The sequence below is a fragment of the Rhinatrema bivittatum genome, chromosome 4 (genome assembly GCF_901001135.1).
Source record: "Rhinatrema bivittatum chromosome 4, aRhiBiv1.1, whole genome shotgun sequence".
Taxonomy (NCBI): domain Eukaryota; kingdom Metazoa; phylum Chordata; class Amphibia; order Gymnophiona; family Rhinatrematidae; genus Rhinatrema; species Rhinatrema bivittatum.
The window spans coordinates 207,060,998-207,086,558 of NC_042618.1; the positions used below are offsets into that span (position 1 = coordinate 207,060,998).

The window sequence follows — 25,561 nt, forward strand, 5'->3', positions numbered from 1 at the left end:
AAATCTTGCTCTGTCTCCATCTGCTGGTGCGGAGGCAAAACCCAGGAGTGTGGACTGATCCGGTACGTTCAGGGAAACAATGTTGGGAATTATTAGGAAGGGAATGGTTAATAATATGGAAAATGTCATAATGCCTCTATAGCTCCATGGTGAGACCGCACCTTGAATACTAGGTATAATTCTGGTCTTCGCTTCTAGTTGCGATGGAGAAGGTACAGAGAAGGGCAACCAAAATGATAAAGGGGATGGAACAACTCCCCTATGAGGAAAGGCAGAAGAGGTTAGGGCTGTTCAGCCTGGAGTAGAGATGGCTAAGGTGGGATATGATAGAGTTCTTTAAAATCATGAGAGGTCTTGAACGAGTAGATGTGAATTGGTTATTTACACTTTCGGATATTAGAAGGACTAGGGGGCATTCCATTAAGTTAGCAAGTAGCACATTTAAGACTAATCGGAGAAAGTTCTTTTTCACTCAATGCACAATTAAGCTCTGGAATTTGTTCCCAGAGGATGTTGTTAGTGCAGTTAGTGTAGCTGGGTTCAAAAAAGGTTTGGATAAGTTCTTGGAGAAGTCCATTCACTGTTATTAATCAAGTTGACTTAGGAAATGGCCTCTGCTATTACTGGCATCAGTAGCACGGGATCTTCTTGGTGTTTGGGTACTTGCCAGGTTCTTGTGGCCTGGTTTGGCCTCTGTTGGAAACAGGATGGTGGGCTTGATGGACCCTTGGTCTGACCCAGCATGGCAATTTCTTATGTTCTTATGCTAATGCTCTTCTCAATACTTGTATTGTGCCAGAGAACGCCTCCTTCTGGCATTCATAAGATTTAATATATATAGGCAACATATCAAGGTATGCCTGGAAATTCTTTTCAATCAGGCCGGTGGGAGTATTTCTGTATCTTTCTACCATATTTTCTCCAATTGCATCCCTAAAAATACTTGAGGATCTTCTCTCTCTCTCCGTACATTCCACAGAATAGTCATTTGGTATTGATATTTCTATCAGCAATTTCATTCTTGTATTTTTCTCCTTTACAATATCATCTGCTTTTCTGGCACTGAGCTTTTTAAATCAGTTAGAATAGAATGTGCCAAGTGATCTCAGTGTTTTTCTGGTACAACAATGATGGTGTTTACACAGATTCCAGTAAATGAGTTGTGCCATCTTGGTGTGCCTTTCTGTATACAGGCCTTCAGACATCAGCACGTCACACCCAGCAATGAGATGTGCAACCATTTCCAGTTCTGTTTTACAGATTCCACATTTGTCTGTTTTTACTGGGTTTTGTTTTCTATGCTGGCTATGAACCATCTTGTCCATAGTCCATTGTCCTGTGCTGCAGTTATTAACCTTTCATCTTTAGGTCTAAGCTCACCTTTTCTTGGCTATCCCAAGCAGGCCAATACAGTAAAGTGCAGCCGCGGTTACCCTGCTTCTAACCCGCTTTCTACTCACAATTTGGCCACGTTAGTCCTACCCGCGATTCACTATCCCTTTTAACCCATCCTTACCGCTTATTTAAATCAACGGGTAACCCTTTCCGCCCGCGGCATGTATATGAAATGTAAACGATCGGATTAGCTATTCCCTCCCATACAGTAATGCGCGCCCCGATTATCGCTTTTTAAACCTGCAGTTTTGCCGCGTGTTTAACCTGCTAACTTACCGCCTACCCTTACCCCTGCGTTAGAGGCAGGGGTAAGGGTAGGCGGCAAACTTTCCCCCAGCCCCCGCTCACCTGCCCTGGCTGCGTCCATGGGTGCCGGTCTCCGGGGCAGCCCCAGTCCTCTCTCCCCTCCTCCAGAAGCAACTTTAACCAAAAGAAAACCTAAAAACCCCTCCTCCCGAAGCAAGGCAGGCGAAAAGCGACTCGACACGTAAAGTATTGTGAATAAGTGTAACCAAAGTAAACTTACTTTTTCTTTCTTTCAGCCCTCTCTGCCCTCCTCCGGAGGCGCGCACCGTGGCTCCCCTGCCTCCCAGGGGCAGCCAGTGGCGAAAGCGGCTTCCAGCGGCCCCCGCCGGCAAAGATGGACGATCGCACGCCCGTGGTGCATGGGCGCTCAAGCCAGCGAAAGCACGGCGTACGTTCATACGCTTCGCTGGCTTGAGGGCCCAAATTGACGGGCCCCCAAGTCAGCGAAAGTGTATGAACGGGCGTGCGTGACATCACTGCGTATGTTCATACGCTTCGCTGGCTTGAGGGCCCAAATTGACGGGCCCCCAAGTCAGCGAAAGTGTATGAACGGGCGTGCGTGACATCACTGCGTATGTTCATACGCTTCGCTGGCTTGAGCGCCCAAATTGACGGGCCCCCAAGTCAGCGAAAGCGTATGAACGTGCGGGCATGACGTCACGGCGTTCGTTCATACGCTTTCGCTGACTTGGGGGCCCGTCAATTTGGGCGCTCAAGCCAGCGAAGCGTATGAACGTACGCCGTGATGTCACGCACGCCCGTTCATGTGCTTTCACTGGCTTGAGCGCCTGTGCACTACGGGCGTGCGTTCGTCCATCTTCGCCGGCGGGGGCCGCTGGAAGCTGCTTTCGCCGCCGGCTGCCCCCGGGAGGCAGGGGAGCCACGGTGCGCGCCTACGGAGGAGGGCAGAAAGAAAGAAAAAGTAAGTTTACTTTGGTTACACTTATTCACAATACTTTAAGTGTCGAGTCGCTTTTCGCCTGCCTTGCTTCGGGAGGAGGGGATTTTAGGTTTTCTTTTGGTTAAAGTTGGGATCCACTTCCTGGTACCTGTCATTTCAAATGGCATTTGAAATGGCATTTGAAATGACAGTTACCAGCGTACCCAGGATACTGTATAGGCGCTGTATAGCGCCAATACAATAAAATGGATTGCGCTTCATGGACGCGCGTTGGAAGCACGTTGGACACGGCTTGCATTTGCATGCCATTTAAATAGAGTATCGAGCAGTATGTGATCCGAACTGTGCGTGCGGCAAACGCGGGTGCACCCGGCCCTAATGCACCTCTTTCTACCGCACCTTACTGTATCGGCCCGTATGTTAGGTTTTGATCTACATGGGAAGGGATGAATTTGAATTTGGCCAGTTCTAGGCACTTTTGGTGCATCCCCCCCTCCCCCCCATGGGTCTGTTACAGGTTAGCAGAAAGCAATTTTCTCTTGAATGAGATTCAGCAGTTGGAATGCAGAAAATCTTAGCCAGCTTGCTGTCCTAGGTACAGATATAATGGGCACTTATTGACAAATCTAGGGCTGTATGTGGGGTTTTTGATGTAACTTTGTATTTCCACTGTATTTGTGCTTTCGCCAATTGTTTTGCCTCATTTGCTGGTCTAGCGCTTTAAAGAGTTTCTCTTGTTTTATAAATAGTTATGGTTCATTTATAAACTGCTTAAAAATCCTAAGCAGCTCACATAAAGGACATTCATAATAAAAGAATAAAGCATACAAAGCTAAAATAATCTAACATGTCACAATAAAAAGAAAGCAAATGTTGCTTACCTGTAACAGGTGTTCTCACAGGACAGCAGGATGTTAGTCTTCACATATGGGTGGCATCATCAGGATGGAGCCCAATCACGGAAAACTTCTGTCAAAGTTTCCAGAACTTTGACTGGCCCCTACTGGGCATGCCCAGCATGGCACTAACCCTGCAGCCAGCAGGGGTCCCCCTTCAGTCTTATTTGATAGCTACAGGCAGTGCCGAAAAAATAAAACAAGAAAACGTTACGAACCCAACACCGCGGGGCGGCGGGCAGGTTTCGTGAGGACTAACATCCTGCTGTCCTGTGAGAACACCTGTTACAGGTAAGCAACATTTGCTTTCTCACAGGACAAGCAGGATGGTAGTCCTCACATATGGGTGAGTACCGAGCTGAGGATGTCCAAACATGCACCAAATGTACCCAACGGTGTGCAACAGACAACAACTGGGGTGAAATTTGAACCCCACCGGGCAGGCGGAAGGGTGTTGGTATGTCACGTTGGAAATAGGTTACGCAGGACAGATTGGCCGAAGATGGAATCTTGTCTTCCGGCTTTGTCTAGGCAATAGTGGGCTGTGAAAGTGTGGAGAGAACTCCAGGTGGCAGCCCTACAAATGTCAGGAAGCGGCACCGATCGTAGGTGTGCTACTGAAGTCGCGAGACTACAGTCCAACTTACTTGGCAAAGCTAAGATTTCTTTAAATTAAGCCTTTTTACATAGCTTTACTTTTGCTATTCTGTCTACTGTTATTCTAAGTGCCTATTTCTCCAGATATTGTTATAAGTGATTTAAATTGTTTTGTGTTGCCTTTTCCAAAAGCAATCATAACATATACCAAACAAAAGAAAAAAAAAAAGAGGGAGTTTTTAACAAGACACTTAACAGGTGACTTGTGGATCATAGAAGGTGATCAGGCCAGCTCTAGTCAGTCTGCTTGAAAGAGAGAGGCGAGACTACAGTCCAACTTACTTGGCAAAGCTAAGATTTCTTTAAATTAAGCCTTTTTACATAGCTTTACTTTTGCTATTCTGTCTACTGTTATTCTAAGTGCCTATTTCTCCAGATATTGTTATAAGTGATTTAAATTGTTTTGTGTTGCCTTTTCCAAAAGCAATCATAACATATACCAAACAAAAGAAAAAAAAAAAGAGGGAGTTTTTAACAAGACACTTAACAGGTGACTTGTGGATCATAGAAGGTGATCAGGCCAGCTCTAGTCAGTCTGCTTGAAAGAGAGAGGCGAGACTACAGTCCAACTTACTTGGCAAAGCTAAGATTTCTTTAAATTAAGCCTTTTTACATAGCTTTACTTTTGCTATTCTGTCTACTGTTATTCTAAGTGCCTATTTCTCCAGATATTGTTATAAGTGATTTAAATTGTTTTGTGTTGCCTTTTCCAAAAGCAATCATAACATATACCAAACAAAAGAAAAAAAAAAAGAGGGAGTTTTTAACAAGACACTTAACAGGTGACTTGTGGATCATAGAAGGTGATCAGGCCAGCTCTAGTCAGTCTGCTTGAAAGAGAGAGGCGAGACTACAGTCCAACTTACTTGGCAAAGCTAAGATTTCTTTAAATTAAGCCTTTTTACATAGCTTTACTTTTGCTATTCTGTCTACTGTTATTCTAAGTGCCTATTTCTCCAGATATTGTTATAAGTGATTTAAATTGTTTTGTGTTGCCTTTTCCAAAAGCAATCATAACATATACCAAACAAAAGAAAAAAAAAAAAGAGGGAGTTTTTAACAAGACACTTAACAGGTGACTTGTGGATCATAGAAGGTGATCAGGCCAGCTCTAGTCAGTCTGCTTGAAAGAGAGAGGCAAGACTACAGTCCAACTTACTTGACAAAGCTAAGATTTCTTTAAATTAAGCCTTTTTACATAGCTTTACTTTTGCTATTCTGTCTGCTTCCCACCCCTAGGTTGGTTGTTCTAATATAGTCTACCTAAATACAATTGGCAACAGGATAAATTGGTAATTTAGTTGTTCCTCAGATGTTATCCATCAGATAAATTTATCAAAATGAGGACTATCCAATGTAACCATTGTGGAGCATTTATTGTCAGGGAAATCATCTGGAAACTTAGGGCTTGCCCAATTTGTGCACCACTCTCTTCCTTGAAAAAGGAGCTGACTGAGATTAAAGATCAATTAGTTTCAATTAAAAGTAATACACCCACATTGCATTACTCAGAAAAAAATTCCCCAATAACACAGAAAAGCCAGGAGTCAAGAAAAGGATTTTCAGTAGGCTCAGGTAGGCCCCACAGTCACCCATTCTTGACAGATGGGCAGCCAACAGGTACACCCCCCCCCACTCAAACAGGTCATTAAGAAATTCTTTACAATCCAGGATTACAGTGGGCTCTGGTAGAATTAGACCTGTGATGAGGAGACACACAATGTACCAAATGCAAAAAGAACAACAAGCCTTCTCTATATTAAAAACTGAAGAAGTTCTTGAGAAAAACATTGAAGTGTTACCAGCAAAGAGAGAGAAAATACAATGCATGCAGTATTTCAAGATCCATAAGCAAAAGAAAAATCTAATTGAGATGGATAACTCTGTCAACAGTGGCACAACTACAAAAAGAGAGAGTGAAGTGAATAACAAATCTCAACTAATATCTTATAAGGAGTCCAGGAAAAGCAATAATCTTAAAGAGAGTACCTGGAAGGCTATGACCACAAATGCTCATAGTTTGGGAAATAAAATCCCAGATCTGCAGGCCCTAATGGCTGAGGCAGAATTGGACATTGTTGCTATCACAGAGACATGGTTCACAGAATCTCATGAATGGGATACAACAATACCAGGCTACAACTTGTTAAGGAAGGACAGAGAGAATAGAAAAGGGGGAGGTGTGGCTCTTTATGTTAGAAACAACATCCAAGCATCTGAGCTACAAGGAAGTTGGGGTAAGGAAGAAGCTCTATGGGTCGACCTAAAAAAAGATGACGGAGCGTCCATTTATATTGGAGTGGTTTACAGGCCTCCAAACCAAAAGGAAGAGCTGGACAGAGATCTGGTTGAAGACATCCATAAGATAGGTAAGAAGGGAGAAGTGGTGATCGAGGGTGACTTTAATATGCCAGATGTAGACTGGAAAATCCCATCTGCAGAATCTAAAAATAGTAGAGCGATAGTGGATGCCATGCAAGTATCTTTGTTCAAACAAATGGTGTTGGAACCCACGAGAGAAGGAGCTATACTCGACTTAGTGCTCACTAATGGAGATAATGTCTCCGATGTCCAGGTGGGCACCCACCTCAGCACCAGTGATCATCAAACGGTATGGTTTAATATCACTAAAAGAATAGGGAAAAGAACCACAAAGACCCGAGTTTTACAGTTCAAAAACACAGACTTTGAGGAAATGGGGAAGTACCTGGAGGAAGAACTTAAAGGATGGGAGAACGAGAGAGATGTGGATCAACAGTGGACCAATCTAAAAGGAGCAATCACCAAGGCAACTGCTCTATATGTTAGAAATGTAAAGAAAAGCAAAAGAAAATTGAAACCTATCTGGTTCTCAAAGGAGGTGGCTGACAAAATTAAAGCTAAAAGAACAGCATTCAAGAAATATAAAAGATCCCAAAGGGAGGAGCACAAAGAAGAATATTTGTATCAACTGAGGGAGACAAAGAAATTAATCAAGTTGGCAAAGAGTCAAGCAGAAGAGAGGATTGCCAAGGAGATAAAAAATGGTGACAAAACATTTTTCAGATACATCAGCGAAAAGAGAAAGGTCCAAAGTGGTATAGTGAAATTGAAAGGTGGTAATGATCAATATGTGGAGAGAGACAAAGAAATGGCAGAAATATTAAACGAATACTTCAGCTCTGTGTTCACTAAAGAAGACCCTGGAGAAGGACCATCTCTACACAACAAGAAACTGGAGGGAAGTGGAATGGATATAAATCCTTTTACAGTAGAAAATGTGTGGGAAGAGCTAAAGAACCTGAAAGTGGACAAAGCCATGGGCCTGATGGGATTCATCCAAGGATATTGAGGGAGCTCAGAGATGTTCTGGCAGCTCCGCTGTGTGACCTGTTCAATAGATCCCTAGAAACGGGAGTGGTGCCGAGTGATTGGAGAAGAGCGGTGGTGGTCCCGCTTCACAAGAGTGGGAACAGGGAGGAGGCTGGCAACTACAGACCGGTTAGCCTCACTTCGGTGGTGGGAAAAGTAATGGAGTCACTGCTGAAAGAGAGAATAGTGAACTATCTACAGTCCGGAGAATTGATGGACCAGAGGCAACATGGATTCACCAGGGGAAGATCCTGTCAGACAAATCTGATTAACTTTTTTGACTGGGTAACCAAGGAATTGGATCGAGGAAGAGCGCTTGATATCATATACTTGGATTTCAGCAAAGCTTTTGATACGGTTCCACACAGGAGACTGGTGAATAAAACCAGAAGCTTAGGAGTGAGGGCCGAGGTGGTGACCTGGATTGCAAATTGGCTGACAGAAGACAATGTGTGATGGTAAATGGAACCTTCTCTGAAGAGAGAGCGGTTTTAAGTGGTGTACCGCAAGGATCGGTGTTGGGACCGGTCCTGTTCAATATCTTTGTGAGCGACATTGCGGACGGGATAGAAGGTAAGGTTTGTCTTTTTGCGGATGACACGAAGATCAGCAACAGAGTGGACACGCCGGAAGGAGTGGAGAGAATGAGACAGGATCTAAGGAAACTGGAAGAGTGGTCGAAGATATGGCAGCTCAGATTCAATGCCAAGAAGTGCAAAGTCATGCATATGGGGAGTGGAAATCCGAATGAACTGTATTCGATGGGGGGGGAAAAGCTCATGTGCACGGAGCAGGAGAGGGACCTTGGGGTGATAGTGTCTAATGATATGAAGTCTGCGAAACAATGCGACAAGGTGATAGCAAAAGCCAGAAGAATGCTGGGCTGCATAGAGAGAGGAATATCGAGTAAGAAAAGGGAAGTGATTATTCCCTTGTACAGGTCCTTGGTGAGGCCTCACCTGGAGTACTGTGTTCAGTTCTGGAGACCGTATCTACAAAAAGACAAAGACAAGATGGAAGCGGTACAGAGAAGGGCGACCAGGAAGGTGGAGGATCTTCATCGCATGACGTACGAGGAGAGATTGAAGAATCTAAATATGTACACCCTGGAGGAAAGGAGGAGCAGAGGTGATATGATACAGACTTTCAGATACTTGAAAGGTTTTAATGATCCAAAGACAACGACAAACCTGTTCCGTAGGAAAAAAATCAGCAGAACCAGGGGTCACGATTTGAAGCTCCAGGGAGGAAGATTCAGAACCAATGTCAGGAAGTATTTCTTCACGGAGAGGGTGGTGGACGCCTGGAATGCCCTTCCGGAGGATGTGGTGAAGACCAGAACTGTGAAGGACTTCAAAGGGGCGTGGGATAAACACTGTGGATCCATAAAGTCAAGAGGCCGCCAATGAAGAGTGGGTGACTCACCAGAATGACAGCTACTGCCTGGAGACAATACCCTTATTCAATAAACATACACATGCTTACTGTGACTCCAACATCGCTCTAAGCTTCAACAGCAAGAGGAAATGTGGAAAAATGGATTTACACTCACAAAGAGGGGAGTAGCTGGCTTGTTACGGCGGTTACTACCCCAAACCAAATAAGCCTGATACTTCACCTTCAATGCATATACAGCATAGTTCTCTGCTTCAACGACAGGGGAGAAGAAAAAAGGGTTCGCACTCACAAAGCGGGGAGTAGCTGGCTTGTTACGGCGGTTACTACCCCAACCAAATGTGTCTGATACTTCACTTTCGATGCATATCCAGCATGGCTCTCTGCTTCAACGGCATGGGAGAAGACTGATACATCACGCATTTCCAGCATAGCTCCCTGCATTTCCAGCATAGCTCCCTGCTTCAACAGCAGGGGAGAAGAAAAACAACCAATAAGGACTGTATAACATAGTCTGGGTAAAACAAATAAGCATGGGTGTAGCTTGCTTATTGCGGCAGTTACTACCCCTACTACCCCTAACTAATCAAGCTAGATATTTCAATGGTGGGGGAGGAAGGTAAATAGAACCAAGAGCTAAGAGAAACAGATAAGTATGAGAGAAAAAATGTGTGAAGCTTGCTGGGCAGACTGGATGGGCCATTTGGTCTTCTTCTGCCGTCATTTCTATGTTTCTATGGCCCTCACAGAGTGTGCTTTAACACAGTCTTGGAAAGGAATGCCTGCGGGCTGAAGTGATAGCTAAAAGGAAAATCACTTTCCATGTGAGATATTTTAGGTCACAGGAGTGAAGAGGTTCGAAGGATGGTTTCATGAGCTGCCCGGGAACCAGATTAAGGTCCCAAGAAGGGGCTGGAGGATGTAAAGGTGGCTTGATATGGAATAAGCCTTTAAAAAAACGAGTTACGAGGGGTTGTACTGATATAGGGACATCCCCGACACCTTTATGGAAGGCGGCTACCGCACTGACATGCATTCTGATGGAAGAGGTCTTTAGACCTGATTCCGATAAATGCCAGAGACAGCCCAAAAACCTTGGGATTGGACAGGAAAAAGGATCAAGGGATTGCGAAGAACACCATGATGTATACCTTTTCCATTTATAGGAATAAGACTTTCTTGTGGAAGGCTTCCGTGAAGCAATCAGGACACGAGAAACCGAATCTGAAAGGTTAAGTGGTTGAAGGATTAACCTTTCAACATCCATGCTGTCAGGGACAAGGCCTGAAGATTGGGATGGTGTAGACATCCGTCGTTCTGAGTGATCAGAAGCGGGTGCGTTCCCAAGGGAATGTGCCTGTGGATGGAGAGATCCTGGAGTATGGGAAACCACACTTGGCGTGGCCAGTGAGGTGCTATCAGGATCATGGTTCCCTTGTCCTGACGGAGCTTCATGAGAGTCTTCGAGAGAAGAGGAAGTGGAGGGAATGCATAAAGCAGACCGTTTGCCCACGAGAGGGAGAATGCATCCCTGGGCTGAGAGCGCTCGCTCCGAATGAGGGAGCAGTAATTGTCCACTTTGTGGTTCTGAGGGGACGCAAAGAGGTCTATTTGGGGATAACCCCATTGTTGGAAAAGAGAGGTCGCTACCGAGGGGTTGAGAAACCACTCGTGTGGTTGGAAGACACGACTCAGTTTGTCTGCCAAGACATTGTGTACTCCCGGCAAGTAGATGGCCCTGAAGTACATAGAGCGGGAGAGCGCTTCTGCCCAAATCTGCGCAGCTTCCTGACACAGAAGGAAGGAGCCTGTGCCTCCCTGCTTGTTGATGTGCCACATGGCCACCTGGTTGTCCGTCTGAATCAGGATAATGATTTGATAGAGAATCCTGAAAAGCTCTGAGAGCATAGCGCATCGCTCGAAGCTCCAGGAAATTTATCTGGTGTTTGGCTTCCTCTGGAGACCAAAATCCTTGTGACTGCGGATCATTCACATGAGCTCCCCAACCGAGGTTGGAAGCATCGGTGGTGAGAATGAGTTGAGGATCTGGCAGATGAAAAGGCAGTCCATGGAGGAGATGGTTCTGACCTTTCCACCAGGTGAGAGACAGACGGAGTGCGTCGGTGATGTGAACAATGGTTGACAGAGGCTGAGTCGCTTGAATCCATTGTGACCTCAGAGTCCAATGCGTGACTCTCATGGCCAGGCGGGCCATTGGTGTGAGATGGACTGAGGACGCCATATGTCCGAGAAGGACAAGGAATTGTCGAGCTGTTGCTGTATGCTGAGACTGCAACTGGTGAGCAAGAGAAACGAGGGTTTGCACTCGTTGATGAGGTAGAAAGGCTTTTGCCTGTAAGGTGTCCAAGTATGCCCCAATGAACGACAAGGTTTGAGATGGGACTAAATAGGATTTCTCGTAATTGACGAGAAATCCTAGAGAAATTAGAGTGTGTAGGGTCAAATCCAGGGACGATCGAGCGGCTTGCTGGGTTGGGGCCCTGATTAACCAGTCGTCTAGATAGGGGTAGACGCGAACACCTTCTTTCCTGAGAAAGGCTATGACAACTACGAGACATTTGGTGAAGACTCGTGGTGCCGATGCTAGGCCGAATGGAAGCACTCGGTATTGATAGTGCTTTGGGCCTACTAAAAACCTGAGATACTTGCGATGAGCTGAAGCTATCGCAATGTGGGTGTACGCGTCCTGGAGGTCCAGAGAGCAGAGCCAGTCTCCTCTTTGTAGAAGAGGTAGAAGCGAGCCCAAGGTTACCTTCTTGAATTTTTCCCGCTGGAGGTACTTGTGAGGGCACGTAGATCCAGAATTGGACGAAGACCCCCGGATTTTTTGGAGATCAAAAAGTACCGGGAATAGAACCCTAGGCCTTGTTGTGAAAGAGGGATGGGTTCTATTGCTCTTAACTGGAGAAGAAGGGAAACCTCCTGCTCCAGAGGGAGAGAGTGGTCGTTTACTCTCCACGCTTGTAGAGGTGGTAAATCCGGTGGAAGAGCAAGAAAATTCAGGTGGTAACCCTGAGCAATGATTGCTAGCACCCATTGGTCGGTTGTGATTGATTGCCACATGCTGTGAAAATGGCACAATCGACCTCCCACTGGTATGGCTGGCAGAGGGATCAGGCTGCTGCTCTCCAAGGGAACGTCAAAAACCTGAAGCAGGCCCCGGCTGGGGAGCTGCTTGTGGCTTTTGCTTCCAGGGCTGGCGGGGCTGAGATTTCTGATAAGGCCTCGTAACTCGGGACCTTGTTGGTGCAGGATAGTACTTCCTTGGATGGAAGAATGACTTCTTAGAGTCCTTCTTGAAGGGCTGTCTAGAAGGGAAGTCAGAAGGTATCGATGAGAGCTGTTTGAGGGTCTCATGATGGTCCTTTAATTCAGCCACTATTTGCTGAATCTGTTCACCGAACAGATTATCTCCTATACAGGGCAGGTCAGAGAGCCTGTCTTGTACTTCTGGGCGAAGGTCAGAAGACTTGAGCCAGGCCCAGCGTCTTGCCAAAATGGCAGCTGCAGACACTCTAGTGGAGGTGTCTAAGATATCGTAGGCTGTTCTTATCTCATGCTTTCCTGCTTCAAACCCCTTGTGAACAAGGGTTTGAAGATGTTCTTGGAATTGGTCAGGCAGGGTTTCAGAGAAATCCTGTATTTGCTTGAAAATGACCCTGTTGTATTGGGTCATATTCAGCTGGTAAGAAGCAATCCTGGAGATAAGCATGGCCCCTTGGAACACTCGACGACCAACATTGTCGAGGAACTTGTGTTCTTTGACAGGAGGGGTAGAAGAGTGTGGTTTTGTCCTTTTTGCTTTCTTTTCAGCTGATTCCACCACAACTGAGTGGTGGTCAAGCTGAGATTTTTGAAAGCCAGGGGCTGACTGTACCAGATAAGTAGTGTCAGCCTTTCTGTGTACTGGGGCAATGGATCCAGGATTTTCCCAGTTCTTTTTGAGGAGGTCAAGAAGAACTTGATGAATGGGAATAGAAGTGATCACCTTAGGGGCATCCAGGAATTGGAGAAGCTCCATCATCTGGTGCCTATCGTCTTGCTCCATCTGAAGCTGGAAAGGGACCAAATCTGACATTTCCTTCACAAAATTAATGAAAGAGAGGTCCTCTGGAGGAGAACGCTTTCTACTTTCAGTAGGAGAGGGAGGTGAAGGTAAGTTATCGGTGTCTGAGGAAGTATCATCACCCCAGGTGACATAAGGATCAGTAGGCTGACCTGTAGGACGAGAAGGGGGTTGGATACCTGAAGGCCCCAGCTGAGGCTCCGAGAAAATCAAAGGAATCGCCGGGGGCACCGTGGACAGCCTGGAAGGCATCGGTGCCGGTATCGAAGGCATCGATGGTGCCGATGTGCGTATCGCTCCCGATGAATGAATCCATGGCGAGGGACGACATGGCATCGATGGCTGAGGCAGAACTCCCGAAGGAGGGATGCGAAACGATGTTTCTCCTCCCGATGAGGCTGTCATCGGGGAGTGCACCGGAGCCATCGGAGACCCGGGAATCACCGGTGGAAGGGCAGTCATGAGCGCCTCCATCCGGGATAGCAGCGGTGCCAGTGCTGCTGGAATCGGGTCGGTGACCAGTTCCACTCTCGGTACCGATGTCAGTGCCGGAGGGACCTGGAGCTGTTGCATCGCCTTGTCGATGGCCTCCTGGACCAGCCGGTCCAGTTCTTCCCGGAGACCTTGGGCAATCAGCTCCGGCTCCATGACGGAAGAGGAAGGCTGAGGCACAGTCGGAGGGATCACCTTTACAGGCAGAATCGCGACTCCCAAACCCCGATCAGGTGAGGGTTGCCTCGATGTCCTGGTCGCAGGAGTGGTCGGTGCCGTTCCTGGACGGGGCTTCTTCGATGGTGGCTCGGACGGTGGTGAGGTCGATGATTTTGCTCCCTCGACAGTCCAAGACTTCCAATGCCGATGGCGATGTTTCTCCCTTCGATCCCCTCGATCTTGAGGGGGAGAAACGGGAGTCGATGGCCGTGAAGACGTCGATGGCGGGCGGTCACCGGATGGTTGTCGATGTTGGTGTGACTTTGACGGTACCGGTTCCGATGACGTTGATGCGATGGACGGTGTCGGGGTGTGAGCACGGAAGAGGAGTCCCATCTTCTCCATTCTGGCTTTGCGACCTTTTTGTGTCATGAGGGCACATTTGGTGCAAGTCAGGACATCATGCTCACGGCCTAAGCACATTACACAGACTCTATGAGGGTCTGTGATCGACATGGTGCGAGTACAATCCGGGCACCGACGAAAACCTGACGCCATCGCCATAGAAAAAAATCGAGCCGCGGTACGGTCGATGGACAGTAGGCCGCGAGGACCAAACTCGACAGTAACCGACGAAAAACGGCGAAAAAACTTACCAGAGTACCGCGACCAGAGAAAGTTAGAGGAGGGACCCCTGTGGGGCAAGATATTTTAAAAAAGTCCGTGAGGAAAAAATTCCTGTCAGGAACGTGTTCAGAGCTCCTAAACCGCGAGGCTACTGCTGCGCGGAAAAAAGAAGACTGAAGGGGGACCCCTGCTGGCTGCAGGGTTAGTGCCATGCTGGGCATGCCCAGTAGGGGCCAGTCAAAGTTCTGGAAACTTTGACAGAAGTTTTCCGTGATTGGGCTCCATCCTGATGATGTCACCCATATGTGAGGACTACCATCCTGCTTGTCCTGTGAGAATAAAGTATACAAAACTAAAATATTCTAACACATCACATCATATCAAAGAACCTTAAAATTGCTCACATAAAGAACATTCAGAGTAAAAAATAACATTCTTAAGATGACATATCGGAATAATATCATGAAATGAAATGTGTTAAGAATAAAACAGCAAAAACAGGAGCCATTATTTTAAATTCTTCTACTGCTTTTCATTCCTTCCTTTTGTCAGAAAGCTTGCAATAAGAAAATTATTACTTACCTGCTAATTTTCGTTCCTGTAGTACCATGGATCAGTCCAGACCATGGGTTATGTCCCCAATCCAGCAGATGGAGTCAGCACAAGCTTCGAGGGGGCGTCACCATATATACTACTACCCCCTCTGCAGGAGTTCAGTATCGAGTATATCAAAGCCCGAGTAGAAATAGAACCCCTTTAGTGGATCAAGTTTATAAGAACCGGCAACAATAAACCGTGTAACCGTAATAGAAAAACTGGAACCGTCCTACCAACGGGTAGGACGCTGCGTAAACAGCACGCCAACATGCAGGGGGCTGTGAGAAACAGTGCGACTGAGGAGCCGGGAAAGCCCTATCACACTACAGTCCCGTAGAGAAGAGTCGAGCAGGAAGGAAAGACCCAAGTGCGGTGGGCGTCTGGACTGATCCATGGTACTACAGGAACGAAAATTAGCAGGTAAGTAATAATTTTCTTTTCCCTGTACGTACCTGGATCAGTCCAGACCATGGGATGTACCCAAGCTTCCCTAAATCGGGTGGGGTCCTGCGAGGCCTGCTCGGAGAACCTGTTCGCCAAAATGTCCCGTGACTGAGGAGGCGAGGTGCAGACGATAGTGCCTGGAGAACGTGTGTAACGATTTCCAGGTAGCTGCTCTGCAGATTTCCTGAGTAGAGACCGAACGAGCCTCCGCCCAGGAAGCCGCCTGAGAACGAGTAGAATGAGCTACAATGCCGGGCGGGGGAGTCCGCTCCGCCCCGCCCCAATGTATGAAGCAGCAATGCTCGCCTTCAACCACCTCGCAATGGTCGCTTTCGAGGCCTGAGACCCCTTCCTGGGACCAGACCAAAGCACGAAGAGATGATCCGAAATCCGGAACTCATTGGTAGCCTCCAGATAGAGGCGCAGCGTGCGCCTGACATCCAATAGTCGGAGAGCCTTCGGCTCGGAGGAAGAAAAGGACGGCAATTCCACCATCTGATTCACATGGAATGCAGACACCACTTTTGGTAGGAAGGAAGGCACTGTGCGAAGCGACACTCCAGAGTCGGAGAAACGCAGGTAAGGCTCTCTACACGACAGAGCCTGCAGCTCCGAGATGCGGCGAGCGGAACAGATGGCCACCAGGAATACCGCTTTGAGGGTGAGATCCTTGATCGTAGCAGTGCTCAGCGGCTCGAACGGTGGTCCCGACAGGGAGCGAAGCACCAGGTTGAGACTCCAGGAGGGACACGGGTCCCGTACTGGAGGCCGTAAATGCTTGACCCCCTTGAGGAAACGCGCAATGTCCGGATGCTGCAGCAGGGAACCGCCATCACGCAACAGCGACCCCAGGGCGGCCACCTGCACCCGCAGAGAATTATAGGCGAGTCCTTTGTCCACCCCCGCCTGTAAAAACTGCAGGACCTTAGGTACCGAAGCCTTCGTAGGTCTCGTGTCCTGACTAGCACACCACAGCTCGAACACCTTCCAGACACGAACATAGGCCACCGACGTCGATGTCTTACGTGCCCGCAGAAGAGTGGATACTACCGCCTCTGGGTAGCCCCGGCGCCGGAGGCGGCGCCTCTCAAAAGCCAGGCCGCAAGACAGAAGAGTTCTGCCTGATCGAAAAATACCGGGCCCTGACGTAAGAGACGGGGGAGGTGCCCCAGTCGGACTGGCCCGTCAATCACCAGTTGTATCAGGTCCGCGAACCAAGGCCTCCTGGGCCATTCCGGAGCGACGAAGATTACGGTCCCCTGATGACTTTCTATTCTGCGAAGCATTCTGCCCACCAGGGGCCATGGTGGAAACGCGTAGAGAAGAAGATGAGACGGCCACGGAAGGGCCAGCGCATCCACTCCCTCCGCGCCGCGCTCTCTCCGGCGACTGAAGAAGCGAGGAGCCTTGGCGTTGAGAGCGGAGGCCATCAAATCCAAGTGGGGGGCACCCCAACGCCGGACTAGAAGTTGCATCGCTTCCTCGGACAGAGACCACTCTCCGGGGTCCAGCAGCTGACGACTGAGGAAGTCCGCCTGCACGTTGTCCACTCCGGCGATGTGCGAGGCCGCTAGTCGAACGAGATGACGCTCCGCCCATTGCATCAGCAGCGCCGCCTCTAGCGCTACCTGCGGGCTGCGCGTGCCGCCTTGGCGGTTGATGTAGGCCACGGTGGTAGCATTGTCTGATAGGATTCTGACCTCCCGGTTCCGAAGGAGCGGCAGAAAGTGTCGCAGAGCTAGCCTGACCGCTCTGGTTTCCAGACGGTTGATGGACCACTTCGCCTCCACCGCGGACCACGTCCCCTGCGTGGCGCTTCGATCGCAGACCGCACCCCAGCCCAGCAGACTGGCATCGGTGGTTACTATCACCCAATTGGGCAAGTCGAGAGACACTCCGTGGGCCAGACTCGACGGCTCCAGCCACCAGCCCAGACTGTCCCTGGCCTTTTGTGGAAGTGGGAGAATCATCTGGTAGTCCTGCGAAACCGGTTTCCAACGGGAGAGGAGCGCCCACTGCAAGGGCCTGAGATGCGCAAACGCCCAGGGGACCATGTCGATGGTGGAACCCATCACCCCCAGGAGTTGGAGGTAGTCCCAGGAGGTGGGATCTTGCAAGGCAGAGAACCGCAGTACATGCTCCCGCAACGATTGCGCCTTGTCCTGACGCAGGAAGACTTTGCCCAGCCGGGTGTCGAAGGACGCTCCCAAAAAATCCAAGCGCTGCGAGGGTACGAGGGAGCTCTTGGAGAAGTTCACCACCCAGCCCAGGGACTGTAGAAACTGGACCACCCTGCGCACCGCTGCTTGTCCCTGGCTGAAGGACTTCGCCCGAATGAGCCAATCGTCCAAGTAGGGATGGACCAGCACGCCCTCCTTTCGAAGGGCTGCCGCCACAACGACCATGATCTTGGTAAAGGTACGCGGTGCCGTCGCCAATCCGAACGGGAGCGCTATGAACTGAAAGTGCTGGTCCAGGATCTTGAACCGGAGGAGACAGTGATGGTCCCGGCGGATGGGAATGTGCAGGTAGGCCTCCGTGAGGTCCAGAGAGGCGAGGAACTCCCCCCGATGTACCGCCGCAATCACGGACCGCAGTGTTTCCATGCGAAATCGGACCACTCGGAGGCATTTGTTGATTTTCTTGAGATCCAGGATGGGCCGGAAGGACCCGTCCTTCTTTGGCACGACGAAGTAGATGGAATAGTGGCCCGAGCCCACCTCTCCGGAGGGCACGGGGGCGATAGCCCCTATATCCCGAAGTCTGTCCAACGTCGCCTGCACCGCCCGTCTCTTGAGCACCGACCCGCAGGGGGAGAAAATGAACCTTGCCTGTGGAGGACGGACAAATTCCAATGCGTAGCCGTGCTCTATGGTGTCCAGGACCCACTGGTCCGAGGTGATCTGCGCCCACTCCTGGTAGAAAAACGCCAGCCGTCCCCCAATTCTAGGACTGGCGGAGTGGGCGAGCCTGACATCATTGCGAAGGCTTAGGAGAGGGGTTACCTGCTCCGGGGGTGGTGCGGGCGAGCCTCCGTCCACGAAAGGAACGTGACCAGGTCTGTGGCCTGGAGGCGGCGGGCCTAGAGCCCGATGACCTGTAGCTCCTGTAGCGCCGTTGCGCCCTGGCTCTGGTCCGGGAAGAGGCATAGGCTCGCGAAGGCCGATATCTGTCCTCCGGCAGCCGATGAACCACATTTTCCCCCAGAGACTTGATGATCTGATCCAGGTCCTCCCCGAAGAGGAACTTACCTCTGAATGGAAGGGAGCCCAGACTCGACTTGGAGGACGTATCCGCCGCCCAGTTGCGAAGCCACAGGAGGCGCCGTGCCGCCACTACCGACACCATGGATCTTGCTAGGATCCGAAACAGGTCGTACGAGGCATCCGCCCCATACGCCACCGCCGCTTCTAGCCTGTCTGCCTGGGCGGCCTCCTCCGCGGGCAGTTCCTGCGACGTGAGCAGCTGTTGTACCCAGAGAAGACTCGCCCTCTGGGCCAGGGAACTGCACATTGCTGCCCGCATACCCAGAGCGGAGACCTCGAAGACCCTCTTCAGGAAAACCTCCAATTTGCGATCTTGCGTATCCCGCAAGGCCGCACCTCCTGTCACCGGTATCATCGTCCTCTTCGTGACCGCCGACACCGCGGAGTCCACCTTCGGAGCCTTAATGAGGTCCAGGAAATCCTCCGGCAGGGGGTAGAGCTTTTCCATGGCCCGGCTGTCCTTCAGAGAAGCCTCCGGGGTATCCCATTCCCCAGTGAGGAGCTGCAGGAACGATTCGTGAATGGGAAAAGCCCGAGCCCTGGGCCGCCGGGCCGCCAGGACCGGGTCCCCCTTCTTTGAAGAAATGACGACTGCCGGCGCCACTGGAACAGGCGGGTCCGGCGGTGGGTCCAGATCCAATTCCTGAATTATAAGTGGAATGAGGTCATCCAACTCGTCCCTCTGGAAGAGGCGCAGCGTGCGCGGGTCGTCACCCTCAGACATGGAGTCTCCTTGTCCGCCATCCGGAGGATCAGACCCCGGATCCGCTGGTCCTGACACCGCTCCCACAGCCGCAGCCGAAAAGCGGGCCCGAGCTGGAGGGTGAACATGAGGGGCCCCCGCGCTCGCCGGGGCGGGGGGGGCCTGTGCCGGGGGGGACGTCCGTGGGATCTTGGGAGGGGGAGGCCCCGCAGGAGTCTCCAACCCCTGGAGGTAGGCTGTGTGCATCAGTAAAACAAACTCCGGGGAAAAACCCCGGCCTGCCCGAGGGGGCTCCAGGGGGGGGAACCCCCGTTGGACCCTGCCTCTGCGGGCCTTGCTCCGGCAATAACGGCGGAGAAACCGCATCGGAATCCCCCTCCTCCAGCGCTTCTGGATCCTCCTCAGGGCGCTGTGCCTGCAAAATGGCCGCCGTTCCCGCCAGGAATGGGGGAGGGGCCGGCCCGCGCCTCCCGGGCATCGCAGAGAGCAACACCAAATCGGTGATGGACCGCGAGGTGCCTTCCCCCCCGGGAAGGCACCGAGCGCAGATGCCCTCGCGGGAGATCCTGGATCCCGGTTCGCCGCAGGCCGAGCAACGCGACGGCCGCGGCATCGGGAGCACCCCGCGAGAGCAACGCCGGCTGAAAGAAAAAAATAAATTGAGGCTCGGGAGGGTGGCCGCGAGAAAAACCGCCGCTGCGGGGGGGCCAGAAAGCCTGCACTGCCCGCTGAAGAAATCGGCGCGGGGGGGCCTTCCTGGCCTCACAACCCGGCAGAAGAAAAACTTTTGTGTGTGTCCCAGCAGCCCACGAGGCTGCCCGAGCCACCAGCGCTGAAAGACCGTCACCACCGGCAGCCGCAAGGCCCCGGGGTTGGGGAGAGCTGCAAAGAAAAACTAACAAAACAAAATATATAATATCACTTACCCCGTCCTAACTACTAGGATTCAGCACCGGGCGGGGAAACAAACACAGGGGGTAAGCCACGCCTCCCCACAGCCTGCCTTTGAATAAGAGTTTTTTGTTTTTTGTTTTTTTTTAAAGAGAAAAACTTGATCCACCAGACAAACTAGGCAGCAGCCCAGAAAAGGAGGAAGCAAAAAGGGAAAAGATTAATTTACAACCACAGGGAGAGAAACCCTGAGTCCCCTACTCGCATCTGCTGGAGTCAGAAGATACTGAACTCCTGCAGAGGGGGTAGTAGTATATATGGTGACGCCCCCTCGAAGCTTGTGCTGACTCCATCTGCTGGATTGGGGACATAACCCATGGTCTGGACTGATCCAGGTACGTACAGGGAACAAGCCATTGAAGCAGGAATGGGTAAACAGGTTAGAAACTAGAGAAAAAAAAAAACATCCTAAAACACCCACCTGTCATACAAAAATTCTGGCAGCTTTTCAAAGAGTGTGTTGATAACAGCTGGCTGCAGAGAGAGAGAGAGAGATCCAATAAGCAATAACATGAGAGTTGAAAGTGTTGGATCTATCAACAATTATGCACAGGCAATATTACCTAAACTGTTAAATGGAATAGTTATCCACTCACCTATCATGACTACCGAGAATTATGGGGATTTAGATAACTTGACCATGCTTGTATGGGTACAGTTCATAATAACTATCCTTGAGTTATTATGAACTGTCATGTGAGAGATTGGGGCTAGATTCCCATGCCTGGCCAGGACTGAGGATGCTACAAAAACAGCATTTATGGTTTCTGAAAGAGGGCATCTCAGCTATTGCACAAAATACATGCATACCGGGTCTGTGGCCCCCAGCCCAGGACTACTACTGCACTGGCTGATGTATCAGAGCAGCAACTATAATTTTACACTATGTTGAAGCCAGCTGATTGCTCCACGTGCAGCTGAATATGTTTAATATCTTTCATACATACATATGAATCTGGCATTGGGTTATTAAAATGTGCCATGATCTGTTCAATGGCTGCTGAAACGACTGGACTAGATTAAAGAGAGAAAGTTGGTGAAAAACCCCAAGTAGTTAGGAATGAAGGCTCTGTACTGTATCCCCAGGAGAGAGAGGGGGAACTGGATTCAGACAACAACCAATGCTGGGCCCTGACTTTTATGGTTCAGGGTACTGATGCGCAGACATTTGGGGAAAAAGCATTGTGCAGCACAGGGCTACTTCTATGGCCAAGTCCAAGCATGGTCAAGCAGCATGGTCAAGCGGCATTGTCTGAATTATCACGAAGGCTGGTCATGCTGTAAAAATGTCGCTAGCAATTTTGTTATGTTTTCTACAGTTGCTTGGTTTTGATTGTAAATATTACTACCCTTAACATAAGGCTTGGGGGTAAACAGCATGGAGCAGCAGTTAAAACCCATACCATAAAGCTTAGAAGAAACATGCTGTTAGGACAGCAGTTACTACCCTAACAGAATGGGTAACTTGCACAAAGCAGCAGTTGCTGCCCTTGAGAGAGCGCTTAGGGGTGGTCTGCACGGAGCAGAATGTGCAACCATATTCAGCTTGCTAGGCAGACTGGATGAGCTATTTGGTCTTCTTCTGCCAACTGTTACTATGTTATTATTGAAGTCCAAAGGAGTGGATGAAAACTTCGAGCAAAAAATATGCAGCTATATTTCTAGCTAATTGCAAATGATAGCTATGATACTATGCACCCACCAATGGGTGCTGATCATATGCTGCAAAAAACCCTAAAATGTGTTGCAATCCTGCTTGAATGAAAAATACTATACAGGTCCAAAAGACTAATTTTACGAACCAAAACAAAACTACAATCAAATTGCCTAGTCAGGCTACCCCTGTGATGCTCTCCATAATTTAATAAAAATGTTTCAATTCTCAACAAGATCAAACAATTGAAGGCTGAGATTGTTTGCTGTTTCCTGCACATCATTCTTTAATCTACTGGGAATTAAGATTTCTCTGAAAAAAAATTCCCTAGAGAAATGAGCATATAGCTTGTATATAGTCACATGAGTAACCAAGTGCACTTTTTTTTTTTAGTTAAGTACAGCACAGTTGATTACCTGTAACAGGTGTTCTCCTAGGACAGCAGGATGTTAGTCCTCACATGTGGGTGACATCATCAGATGGAGCTCGGCATAGAAAACTGACTGTCAGACTGAGCATGTCCAGCCTGCTGCTATCCGTGCATCCATGCAAGTTCCCCCTTCAGTCTCGTAACATAGCAAAAAATACAAGCGAGAAAAATAACATAACAAACCGAAGGGAACCCAACATTGTGGGGAGGCGGGTGGGATTCCGGAGGACTAACAGCCTGCTGTCCTAGGAGAACACCTGTTACAGGTAAGCAACTGCGCTTTCTCCTAGGACAAGCAGGATAGAAGTCCTCACATGTGGGTTACAGAGCTCCAGACTGCCCCCTGTGAACAGAGGGACCCACAGTGGCCAAACAAGGTGCCAACAGGCAGAACACAACTGCGGCGTTATGGAGAAACAGAGACAGTCTGACCCCACCAAGGGCACAATGAGATCAGGTGGGTTCAAGATTGTAACAGATTGCAGAGGACAGACTGGCCAAAAGCGCTGTCCTTGCGACTATCCCGGTTGCGCCGCAAACATATGAAGGGAACTCCAGGTCGCGGCTCTGCAAATTTTGGAGACAGCACGCAGGTGGGCCACTGACGTCACCATAGCCCGCACAGAGTGAGCTTTCACCCTGCCAGCCAGCTGGAGACCTGCCTGCTTGTAGCAGAAGGCAATGCAATCCGCTAGCCAGTTGGATAGGGTCTGCTTCTCCACTGCTGTTCCGAGCCTGTTGGTATCAAAAGACAGAAAGTGCTGGGTAGACTGTCTATGGCTGACTGTACGGTCTACATAGAAAGCGAGCACCCGCTTGCAGACTAGGTTGTGGAGACCATATTACCCCGGGTGAGAATGAGGCCATGGGAAGAATGTGGGAAGGATGATTGACTGGTTGATATGGAAGGCAGTCTCCACCTTGGGCAGAAATTTTGGATGCGTGCACAGCACCACACAATCATGGAAGAATTTTGTGTAGGGAGCATACGTAACCAGGGCCTAGATCTCACTCACCCTGCGAGCAGAAGTGATTGCCACTAGGAACATAAACTTTCCAGGTGAGGAACTTCAGGTCACAGGATTTGAGAGATGCTGCATGAGCCTCGCCAGGACAACCCTGAGATCCCACAGGGTTGCTGGCGGGCAAAGCGGGGGCTTCAGTTGGACCAGGCCCCGCATGAAGTGCCCGACCAGTGGCTGGACTGAAATGGGCACCCCAGCACTCGGACCGAGCTAGTCTGGAGGCCAGACTCTGACAGGTGCCACAAATAATCCAGCAGACAGTGGAGTGGGCAGGAGAAAGGGTCCAGTCCGTGGCCCCCGCACCAGATAGAGAAACGCCTCCACTTTAAGCTGTAAGATTTCCGGGATTCAATCAAGACCCTGGAGACCCCATCAAGATCTGCAGGGGCTGGAGGATCATGTGCTCAACATCCACGCCATGAGGGCCAGGGCCCGGAGGTTCGGGTGGTACAAGGTGCCCTGGTTCTGCGATAGGAGGTTGGGGGCCATTCCCAGCAGAACCGGTGCGCTCATAGACAGGACCTGGAGCAGAGGAAACCACACCTGCCTTGGCCAGGAGGGTGCCACCAGGAGCATGGTCCCTCAGTCCTCTTGTAGCTTCATGAGTCTTAGAGAGGAGTGGAATTGGGGGGTACATGTACAGGAGGCCTTGTCCCCAGTGAAGGGAGAACGCATCGCAAGCCAGACTGTCCTTCCCCGGGATCAGAACATGCTCACCTTGTGATTGTGGGAAGAGGCAAACAGGTCCATGTCAGGCGTGCCCCAGCAACGGAATAAGCTGGCTGCTGCCACCAGGTTCAAGGACCACTCGTGTGGCTGGTCCGCCAACATGTTCAGATGACCTGGCAGGTATGTGGCCCGCAGATACATCCCCTTGGAGATGGCCCAATCCCATAACTGCAACACCTCCTGGCAGAGGAGGAAGGAGCCCGTGCCTCCCCCTGCTTGTTGATGTACCACATCGCAACGTGGTTGTCCGTTCTGATGAGGATGACCTTGGAGGAGAGCCTGTCCTGGAAGGCCCACAGGGCGTACCAGATCGCCCGCAACTCCAGAAAATTTTTCTGGCAACAGGACTCGGCCGCAGTCCAAAGGCCCTGATTATGCAGACCGTCCGTGTGGGCCCCCCACCCCTGACGCGAGGCATTGGTGGTAAAGATCACCTGGGATGGGGCAGGCTGGAATGGGAGTCCCATTTTCACATCAAACAGGGATTCCCATCAGGCTAGGGAGAGACTGAGAGGGTCTGTGACCATCACTGGCACTTCCAAATCCTGGGATGCCTGCCGCCATTAACACCGCAAGACCCACTGCGGGGTCCCTCATGCAGAGGCAGGCCAAGGGGGTCACGTGGACAGAAGCCGCCATATGGCCCAGCAGGCAGAGCAGCAGATGGACTGGTGCCGTCGCTTTGTTAAGAACGAGGGTAGCCAGCAAAGAGAGGGTGACCCCTCGATCCCTGGGCAGAAAAGCCTTCGCTTGTGCCATATCCAACCTGGCACTGATGAAGTCCAGCTGTGGAGACAGATTGAGGTGTGACTTAGGGAAGTTGATAACAAATTCCAGAGTCTGTAAGGTGGTGACCATCAAGGCTAGAGCATTCATGGCCCTGGAGTGTGAATCACTCCGGATCAGCAAATCATCCAGGTATGGAAAGACGTAGACAGAGCGACTCTAAGGTAGGCAGCCACCACTGCCAAGAATTTCATGAAGACGCATGGGGCTGATGTCAGCCCAAAGGGCAGGACTTTGTATTGAAAATGTGCCATCCCCACCAGAAAGTGGAGGTACTTCCTGTGGCTGGGGACAATTGCAATATGGGTGTAAGCTTCCTTCAAGTTGAGGGAACAGAGCCAGTCTCCTCTTCGGAGAAGCAGAATCAGCGAACCCAGAGAGACTATCTTGAATTTTTCTCTTACAAGAAAACGGTTCAATGCCTTGAGGACGAGAATGGGGCGCAGACCGCCGTTCCTCTTCAGAATGAGTAAGTACCTTGAGTAGAAGCCGTGACCCCACTGTTCACAGGGAACCGGTTCTACCGGGCCCGCCGCTAGAAGGGCGGAAAGTTCCGATTGGAGAACGACTTGGACAGAAGAATCCCACGATGGACATGGGGGAGCGGACTCTGGGAGCCTGCTGAAATTTAGGCAGAAGCCCTGGTGGACAATGGAGAGGACCCAACGATCTGAAGTGATCGCTTCCCAGCGGTGGGTGAAGCAAAGGAG

General features: G+C 50.1%; 1 protein-coding gene across 3 annotated transcripts in view; it reads right to left on the reverse strand.

Annotated features, from left to right (window-relative positions):
• FANCD2 (FA complementation group D2) overlaps positions 1-25,561 on the reverse strand; it is a 536,781-nt gene that overhangs the window by 471,911 nt on the left and 39,309 nt on the right. For all 3 annotated transcript variants that reach the window (XM_029599610.1, XM_029599611.1, XM_029599609.1), the window contains one exon: positions 20,649-20,701. In XM_029599610.1, the coding sequence (XP_029455470.1) occupies positions 20,649-20,701 (53 nt within the window). The remainder of the gene's footprint in view (positions 1-20,648; positions 20,702-25,561) is intronic.